At 43.2% G+C, this 10425-nt stretch overlaps 1 protein-coding gene across 1 annotated transcript; it reads right to left on the bottom strand.

Moving 5' to 3' along the window:
• Window positions 1-2507: 2507 nt before the first annotated feature.
• Window positions 2508-7128, bottom strand: RPL32 (ribosomal protein L32). The gene is made up of 4 exons (XM_063427394.1): window positions 7035-7128; window positions 3923-4023; window positions 3574-3755; window positions 2508-2693 (listed from the first exon to the last, which is right to left on the bottom strand). The coding sequence occupies exons 2-4, from the start codon at window positions 4016-4018 to the stop codon at window positions 2564-2566; spliced, it is 408 nt and encodes a 135-aa protein (XP_063283464.1). The 5' UTR covers window positions 4019-4023; window positions 7035-7128; the 3' UTR covers window positions 2508-2563.
• Between the last annotated feature and the right edge of the window lie 3297 nt (window positions 7129-10425).

Here is a 10425-nt window from a genome sequence, read left to right as displayed (position 1 = left end):
TGCATATGGCAACACACAAAGCCTTTATTCTATGCTGAAACTAAATGCACATTTCTGTATTTTCAATTTTAGCCTGGCCTAGCAGCAAAAGGGTTGAGACAGATCACTTCTGTTTCCGCATACCACCAACCCACAAAAAGAAGACACCCCAGAAAAGGTGAGGGGTGCTACCCAAGGGACATAAGACAGAAACCAGTTTTACTGCCCTGATTGCCCCTCTCAGCCTGGCCTTTTTATTGGCGACTGATTCAAAGTTTTTCCCCACACACAGTGCAAATAAGTTGTAAAGGGTGTGTGTGTGTACATACATACACATAAAAAAAAAAAAAAAATTAGAAACTCTTGCTGAATTTCCCTTAAATACCAGGAAGTCAGGGCTCAGTTTATTCACGTATCAAAGAATGTAGCCACACTCACGGTCAAGAGTCAAAGCTCTATTTGAAAAAAAAAAAAAGTCAACGTTTCAGTCCAGCATATAGGACTTTTATCAGGAAAAAGTGTTTAAAGTGTGGATAAAATGGCTTATTGCTACTAGACTTGGTACAAACTAGCAAAAAAAAAAAAAAAAAAACACAGGCTCAATAGGCCTTTTGAATTAGAAACATAGAAAGTGATGGCCGATAAAAACCCTTTGGCCCAATTTTCTATATACTCTTAGTCCCTGGCCTTATGTTATAGCTAGGATAGACTTCTGTTTAAACTTCTTCACGGTGTTAACCTCTACCGCTTCAGCTGGAAGGCTATTGCATGGACCCACTACCCTCTCAGAAAATTAATAGGTCCTGGTATTTTTAAACCTTTCCCCTCTAATTGAAGACACGGTAGGCCGTGTACCTGAAGACACGGTAGGCCGTGTACCTGAAGACACGGTAGGCCGTGTACCTGAAGACACGGTAGGCCGTGTACCTGAAGACACGGTAGGCCGTGTACCTGAAGACACGGTAGGCCGTGTACCTGAAGACACGGTAGGCCGTGTACCTGAAGACACGGTAGGCCGTGTACCTGAAGACACGGTAGGCCGTGTACCTGAAGACACGGTAGGCCGTGTACCTGAAGACACGGTAGGCCGTGTACCTGAAGACACGGTAGGCCGTGTACCTGAAGACACGGTAGGCCGTGTACCTGAAGACACGGTAGGCCGTGTACCTGAAGACACGGTAGGCCGTGTACCTGAAGACACGGTAGGCCGTGTACCTGAAGACACGGTAGGCCGTGTACCTGAAGACACGGTAGGCCGTGTACCTGAAGACACGGTAGGCCGTGTACCTGAAGACACGGTAGGCCGTGTACCTGAAGACACGGTAGGCCGTGTACCTGAAGACACGGTAGGCCGTGTACCTGAAGACACGGTAGGCCGTGTACCTGAAGACACGGTAGGCCGTGTACCTGAAGACACGGTAGGCCGTGTACCTGAAGACACGGTAGGCCGTGTACCTGAAGACACGGTAGGCCGTGTACCTGAAGACACGGTAGGCCGTGTACCTGAAGACACGGTAGGCCTTTGTTGGCTAGTTTGTATTGGCAATGTGCCAAGATGCTCTAGAATTGGATATGCACTCCGCATCAAAATTCTAATTTAAAAAATAAATAAATGATATGGCTTGGTCTCAAATGTGCCACCTCAACATCCATATATACCTGGAAAAGTTGCACATGGGGCTATTACTATACTAAAACAACAAAGCTAATCAACATATTAAGTGGTGTACTGCCATAGCACACTTAAGGATTGCAAGATATATAGCAACATCTCCAAGTGTGTTTCAAATAGGCAGAAAATGCTTGCTACTAGACTTGGCACAAAACAAAAAAAAAGAAAAGAAATTATCCTATGCCAAGGTTCAAAATATGCCTTTTGTAATACCATGGTAGGTAGGCCTGCTATAATGCCCCAAACTGAAACATAGGCTCATCAAATCAGTCTCAAAAGTCTACTGTGAATACCGAAATGGACAGGTCTCCTATATGGCAAATCAGAACTACATTTTTATGTAATAAATTAGTAAAATGCAAATTGCAGTTTAACCCAAACAGCAACAAAAAATATTGTGTCCTTAAGTGCACGACAAGCTTTTGAAGCAGTGTCCTTAAGGGGTTAACATGTGCTGCTGATCACAAGGGAATGACTATGTACCAACATTGATTAAAAAAAAAAAAATGGGATCCATACACTATTTAGGAATGGTGTTGGAAGACAAAGTGTGTAATACAATGTTAAGACACTTACAGCAGCAGCACCAATGTAATTAATCTGAAACAGAATACACGTGCATCACAGACAGTGGATAGGAAGAAATGCTAAAATTAGGAGTGTAGTGCTCTGTTGTAGGAAGCAGTACTCCCAACATCCTAGGAAAGGTAAAACTCCCTTGCTAGGACTCATGTGAACCGTTGAGCCCTAAACTGGCTAATACCATTCCGAATTGATAGAAGTTTTCAATTACATGGCTTCAGATGCCAATCAGATTCTTTTAGACTCAAACATGCAGAAGACCAGAGATGCAATATAAGGTTTTAACTTTTCTTTTATTAAACACAAATAACAGCACCAGAGACCATGCATTTATTCGTTCTCTTCGCTGCGCAGTCTGGCGTTGGGGTTTGTAACTTTGATGGCAAGCTGTGCTGCTCTTTCCACAATGGTTTTTCTGTTCTTGGAGGAAACATTGTGAGCGATTTCTGCACAGAACGACCTGAGATAAAGAGACAACAGTAAGCCATCACAAAACAGATATTACAATTTCTCAATGTTGAGAGACTTAAACGCAAGATAATTTGCAGAAATATGACTGTATGAACAGTGACATAGGATTTAAAACACTGTCGCAGGCAGTAGTCAGACTACATGTATTTTAACGAATTTTTGAAACAAATATTTAAACAAATTTGTTTGTCTCATACATTTTTAGCAATCACATGTTATCCAAGGGTAAAAGGATTATGGTTACAACATCTATCACCTAAACCTTATTTTAAAACTAGAGAAAAGCCTTTGGTACATCTGAACCCCAAGTAACTGGTAAAGTCGCATCCGACTCAAATTGCAAAAAGCTTACAGTGCCCGGCTTTCCAAGCAGTGATAATGGTGGAGAAGTCAAAGGATTTTCTGCAAGTATCATTCAGGCTTAATATGACAAGTGGGGAAACTGTCTAAGAGTCATGCTTAATACATCCTTATTACATAATCTTTTAATCACATCAAGGAAACATGCCTACAAAGACTTAATTTGCCAACACATTGACACAACAGGCAGGTGGGAAAAGAAGATCTGGGGTCACGTGATGTGCCATAATGCAGCAGATGTAAGTCAAAATGATTGAAATTTAAGGCAATCCTACTAAGGAGCCATCAATGCACTAGACAGGTTTACTGCAGTGCACCATTTTACCAAAGGTAAATACAAAGTTAACCACCACCACATCCTAAATTTGCAAGTATGTAGTTATTAGATTGAAACTGAGCCCTGGACTTAAATTACTCTTAAAGTGCAGGGGACATAAGTCTCACTGCAAGCATTATAAAACCAAGTATTCTAGGCTATATGACACCTAGAAATCCTTCCCAGTACTCACTTGTTGCTCATCATCAGAACCTCAAGCTCCTTGACATTGTGCACCAGGAATTTCCGGAATCCTGTGGGCAGCATGTGTTTGGTTTTTTTGTTGCTACCATAACCAATGTTGGGCATCAGGACCTGACCCTTGAACCTCCTGCGGGCTCTGTTGTCAATACCTCTGGGCTTACGCCAGTTACGCTGCAAAGGAATATATGAGAGTAAGCACAGTTTGAGCTCACACATAACATGAAAGGCGAGACTTCAACCTAATTTATAGAACTACAAAATATGAAAGATTTGTTATCATACAAACAGTACATTGAGAAAAGAAGCATAATGCAACTCAGGACATAAGCCAAACAAACCTTAATCTTGACATATCGGTCTGATTGGTGACGAATGAATTTCTTCGTCCTTTTCTTGACGATCCTAGGTTTGATCAGAGGTCTTAGGGCAGGCATGATTCCTATAGATAGAGGGAATAATTAATTTCTGTATGCAGACTTACACCAATGGCAATAAAAAAAAAAATGTAAACTACCAAGTTTTAAATCTTGTTAACTGTCAACCATTTATTGCTGATTTACAAATGATTTATGGTTGCATGTGATTTTGCAGACATTCAGAAAATGGAGCTCAACTATAGCTTGTCATATGTAACCCTGCAATAAATTGTGTTTTACTTATTTAGATCGAGTTTTACTTTGCGAAAAAGGGGCTCTCAAAGCTATACAACCACAACGATCTGTAGTGGTTATGTTGCTTAGAGTACCATGGCACCATTCTCCCTGGCTATAGGGACAGTACAGCATGCTGAAAGGTTCATTGGCCAGAAATGACCTGCACCCCCATTCACTAAATGTAATTAGTCAAACTGTTTGCCACGGACGTACTTTTTTTTACCTGGGGTCCACTGGACGCCAGAAGCTTTTTTCCTTTTAAGCATATTTACTTAAATAGCAGGGCTAGGCTCTGGTGCTCCCAACTCAATACTGGCTGCAGAGAATAGCAAAACTTTTGACTACTTCCACTCGGGCCCCAAAGCAGTATAGTGGTTATAGTGCTCCTTCAACTACACAAATTTACATAAACAGATTAATACTCTGAAAGCTTAGCATTGTACATGAAGTTCCACACAGTTACTTTAATTCAGAGGAGCTCTTTAAATATTGGTGTAACAGAGTAACTTCCCTCAGCCAGAATAAAGTCTGGTGATGGAATGGGCAAACGCTCCGCTATCCTCTTCCTCTGTCAAAACAATCGTAGGAGCACAGGTTTCTCCCCAGACAGGGATCCAGAGGATTGGGATAAAACCAAAAACCTCCTCTCCATAATCATGATATATAAAATTAAAGGGTTACTCCCAATACCATACCCACTAAAGGGATTTGACGTGGTCACAGTGCCCGGAGTCTGTATGTGCCGCGTATCAGTATGAAACACTGCACATAAAGAGTTCAAACCCTCAAAAAGAGGCAACTCCACTGTAACAGGTTGGCTTATGTAAATTCTAAGCACATTTCCTTGCCATTCATTGGCAGAGTGGTCAGCTGACTCAGGCAACAAATAGCAACTGGTTCGGCTTTGGCAACTCTGCAGGAGCCATAGAGCCTGATGGGGACCAAAGTAGAGAGCAAACCGTTACTAAACACCCTGGTCCAAGTATGAAAAGGTTTGGTGAAGGAATATTAATAGTTTACATTATATGGATGATTAGTAATGCACAGATAAGGAAATACACGTAATGTACCTTTATATAGTGAAAACCTGCAACAAACTAAATGATAGGTGGACTTTTTTTGTTAATGCTCTTTGACATAAATAAATTGGGGTGTGTAGCAAACATTTGAAAAAAAAAAAAAAATATATATATATATATATATATATATAAAATTCTACAGAATGTGCCTTTAAAACAAATATTAGATTATATTGCTGCTTTCATCCATACCTTTCCAACTTTAGAGACATCACATGCTGGTTTGGAAGTTGCCAATAGTAAACACATGGCTAATGATAACCTCAAGGCATAAACCCACTAATTTCAGAATTACAAAATACCAAGAGTTGCATTTAACACTGCACAGTCATTTTCATGTAAGTGCCAAATCCAGACCCAACACTACTTCAGATTATAAATCCTTTCATTCATTAAACATGATGAGTATAACCTAAATGGAGATATTGGACAAGACATAAAACAGAACGATATTTCACCGATGGAGCTTGCCTAGTCCTGGTGTGAGGTGTGTCTTAACTGCAGCATTGTCCTATGCAAAGTGCAGCAGCTATAGGATCTCTAAAGGCTATAAAGTATTTTTCCTTCCTAACAATCAATGTAAGAATGTGGGTCAATTGTCTATTGCACCTCTTCACAGGAGCAAGGCAGACTTGCATAAAATTGCATGCAACTAGAGATGCGTGTGCAGGAAGATAAAAGCCATCTCATTAACCTACTTACTTAACAACAGCATGTCCAAAGTGTTCTCTTTGGTTACGACACACGTTTTTACCAATTTCCAAATATGCCTCTGCTATGATGTGTCCATGCAAGTTCAGATCACTTAAATTAACCTGTGGTAGTACCCAGTGTGCTGTATGACAATGACACGTGTTCATTTACAATAAATAACACGACCAATAGCTGCCCTACACAACATAATACACAGGAATTGAACCCCAACTCTTTCAAGGAAAGTTTCCCTGTTATCCCTATTCTATGCCATTTCCTATATACGAGATTAATGACATACGACAGTGCTTCTCTCAAACCAATACAAGACCAGCCAATAGTCCAGGTTTTATCAGCATCACCATTGGAATAGGATAATAAAGAGCCCCTGGACCAGGGGCCCTCAAACTCCGGCCCCCCAGATGTTGCTGAACTACAAATCCCATGATTCTTTGAGTTACACAGATAGCCAGAGAATCGTGTGAGTTGTAGTTCAGCAACATCTGGGGGGCCGGAGTTCGAGGACCCCTGCCCTGGACTGTTGATGTTCCATGAGGACAGTGTTGGATGCACTGACTTATGAAGTATCCTGACACTGTCCATTTAACTCTGGCAGCGTGACACGTGGAATCCCATGTATAGAATATAGAGAGGGGGTAACCATGGGGCAGTATAACAGAAAGAAATCACAGCATCCCATGTCCGAGCATTGATAATAAATGGCCGTACTAACAATCTGCCCCTGGGTATAATGCAAGTGCTCCAGCCCACAGCACACGGGCCCCCTATGGCTGAGCCGGCATGTTAACAGGGAGTGCGGCCTAGCGAAGTGTGAGCCGCCATTTTGAGCAATGAGATATCAGAAAGGTACATGGCCCCATTAACAGCAAGCATCCCCTAAACTGGGCCAATCTCTGCAAAAATACCGGCACACACTCATAGATTAGAGGGTGATCGTCCATTCTAGGTGATTAGAAGGGCTGGGATACCGGGAATAATAGGCAGATGGAAACGGATTCACTCACCGAATCGACACGTCCGCCTCCTTCGCAGACGGCCTGAGGAAGAGAGAGAGAGAGAGGAGGTGGGCTGGATATAGGGCAGCCTAGACCGCCCGGAAGTAACGTAGCGCCCAAAGCAGCGGTGGCGCCTGCTGGTATTGCAGCTTTCTGATGTTTCAGGTGTGACTAATGACTAAGGCTATTTTCACACCAGAACCAGATACATTTTAATAGTTTAACAACACTTCCCGTTTTTACCATGTAACTTTCAAAGATCATATATTATTTATATTCTAGCATACGTCTAGGTAGTGGCGGCTATAGATTTTGTGATGCCCCATACTGCCCCCATACACACACACTGCCCCATACACACTGCTCCCATATACACACACTGCCCCCATACTCCCCCCATACACATACTGCCCCCCATACACACACTGCCTCCATACACACACACTGCCCCCCATACTGCCTCCATACACACACACTGCCCCCATACACATACTGCCCCCATACACACACACTGCCCCATACACATACTGCCCCCCATACACACACACTGCCCCCCTATACACACATACTGCCCCATACACACATACACTGCTCCCCATACTGCCCCCATACACACACACTGCTCCCCATACTGCCCCCATACACACACACTGCCCCCCATACTGCCCCCATACACACAAACACTGCCCCCATACACACATTCTGCCCCCATACACACATACACTGCTCCCCATACACACACACTGCCCCCCATACTGCCCCATACACACATACTGCCCCCCATACACACACACAATACACACATACACTACCCCATACACACACACACTGCCGCCCCATACATTGCCCACACTGCAATACTCACACACACACTGTCCCACACATACACTGCAGCTCTTACTCACACACTCACACACACACACTGCACCCCTTACACATTGCACCACTCACACACACCACTGCTCCTATACCCTACTACAGCCCCATTTCCCAGCAGACCTCAGGTAAGTTGTCAAACTTTTCTTAAACGGTTTGACCACTTACTCTGGGAGGGGGTCCCGGCACTATTTACACCATAACCACTACACTGAGCTGTAGTGGTTATTGTGTCTGGATTATTTATTTAAATAATCTACAAGTGCCCCTCCCGAGATCAGGCTCTGGATCCGCCACTGGCTGGTGTGAAGGAGTTATTTGTATAAAAAAATAGTTTTTGGTTGAGCAAAAAAGGTTAAACCCCCCCCCCCCCTCAATTTACTTCATAATATCATTACAGATATTAAAACAGATATTTTCCCCACATAATTTATAATCCTTTCACATATATGTATATTATATGTCTGTGTTGCCCCATGTATTGAATATGTGTGTATATTATATTTGTTGCCACTTTACCTTTGTATTGCCCGAACCATCAGTGATGTATCTTGGATTTGTGCTGCCCTAGGAACGACTAAATTCAGGCACCCCCTTAATCTAAATTTGCACCACCACTTTGTGTCAAGGCCACTTTTTTGACTGACAGACGCATGCCCTCATTGACACAGGCACTGACATACACTCACTGACAGATGCACAGTCATTGGCACACACACTGTTCAAACAACCCACACTTTCACTGACAGACACACACACACACACACACTGACAGGCACACACTCTCAGATACACATACTCTGACATACACTCACTGAAAGACACACACTGACAGCCACAGACACACTGAAGAAACAGACACACTTACTGACAGCCACACATTCACTGACAGCCACACACACACACTTTTTTTTTGTACACTCACCCTTGTTGGGCTGCTGGCTAGACAGACAGACTCCTGGGGCTGCTGGCTTCTGCAGGCTGGGTGGGTGGGCTCGGCGGGCGCTTAATGAAGGTGGCGAGGGAACTGAGCTCTTCCTGCTCTGCTCCCTCGCGCACCGCCGGGGCCGGAGTGACGTCATATTCCGTCTCCCGGCATCATAGAAGGGTGCGTGAGGGAGCAGGAAGAGCTCAGGGGACTGTCAGCTGGCCACCTTTCGTTTCCCCCAGGACGTAAGGCAAACAAAGCACTTGCCTTGGCACATAGGGTGGCACCCCGAAAGTGCCGCCCTAGGCAAATGCCTTGTTTGCCTCGCTGCAAATACAGCTCTACGTACCATACCACCCTCACATTGCAGCCATAGACACGAACACACTAACATACACACTAATACAGGGCTTCCCAAACTTTTATGGCCCGAGACCCACTTTTCAAAATGGTAATTTTTCGAGACCCACTTGCTTTTTTTAAAAAGTGAACACCATGACAATCCGCTTTAGAGGCTTACAATTGGCACGCAATAGCAATCCGCTTTAGATGTACACCATGGCAATTGCTTTTAGAGGCATAAATCTGGCACACCATAGCAAACAGCTTAAGAGGCATACAATTGGCACACTATAGCAATCCGCTTTAGAGGCATACAGTTGGCATACCATGGCAATCAGCTTTACAGGCATACAATTGGAACATTATGGCAGCTTTAGATGCATAAAATAGGCATACCGTGGCAATCAGCTTTAGATGCATAAAATTGGTTCATTATGGCAATCCGTTTTAGAGGCATACAGTTGGGCATACCATGGCAATCAGCTTTAGAGGCTTACAATTGGCACACCATGGCAATCAGCTTTACAGGCATACAGTTGGCATACCATGGCAATCAGCTTTAGAGGCTTACAATTGGCACACCATGGCAATCAGCTTTACAGGCATACAATTGGAACATTATGGCAGCTTTAGATGCATAAATTGGTACATTATGGCAATCAGTTTTACATGTATAAACTTGGCACATCATGGCAACTTTAGGTACATACAATTGGCACACCAGTGCAATCAGTTTTAGAGGCTTACAAATGGCACACTATGGCATCCAGGTTTAGAGGCATACAATTGTAACATCAGGGCAGCTTTAAATACATAAACTTGGCACACCACGGCAATCAGCTTTAGATGCATAAACTTGGCACATCATGGCAATCAGCTTCAGAGGTATACAATTGGCAAACAGTCAGATGCATTAAATTGGCACTCCCTGGCAATCAGCTTTAAAAGCATACAATTGGCACACCATGGCAATCAGCTTTAGATACATAAAATTGGCATATCATGGCAGTTTTAGAGGCATAATTTGGCATATCATGGCAGTTTTAGATGCATAATGTTGATATATCATGGAGTTTTAGAGGCAGAAACTTTGCATTTCATGGCAATCAGTTTTAGAGGCATACAACTGCTTACTCACAGACTCAGTCAGAATCAGACGTTGTGTCCTGCTCATCCAGGCCCCTCACATTGATTATCCCAGTGGTGGAACTAATGTAGAGAGAGCCCTGGTGCAAGTATGCTTTCTGGGGCCCC

Source organism: Pelobates fuscus, chromosome 7 (genome assembly GCF_036172605.1).
Source record: "Pelobates fuscus isolate aPelFus1 chromosome 7, aPelFus1.pri, whole genome shotgun sequence".
NCBI classification, from domain to species: Eukaryota; Metazoa; Chordata; class Amphibia; order Anura; family Pelobatidae; genus Pelobates; species Pelobates fuscus.
The sequence above is the reverse complement of the archived record's forward strand: the minus strand, read 5'-3'. Positions and strand labels throughout refer to the sequence as shown.

Excerpts from the sequence above, each read along its gene's own strand:
- RPL32 (XM_063427394.1), bottom strand. The coding sequence starts at position 4,018 with ATGCCTGCCCTAAGACCTCTGATCAAACCTAGGATCGTCAAGAAAAGG. Across the intron at positions 3,756-3,922 it reads ACCGATATGTCAAGATTAAG|CGTAACTGGCGTAAGCCCAG; the intron begins GTTTGTTTGGCT and ends ATTCCTTTGCAG. Across the intron at positions 2,694-3,573 it reads GTTCTGATGATGAGCAACAA|GTCGTTCTGTGCAGAAATCG; the intron begins GTGAGTACTGGG and ends TCTTTATCTCAG.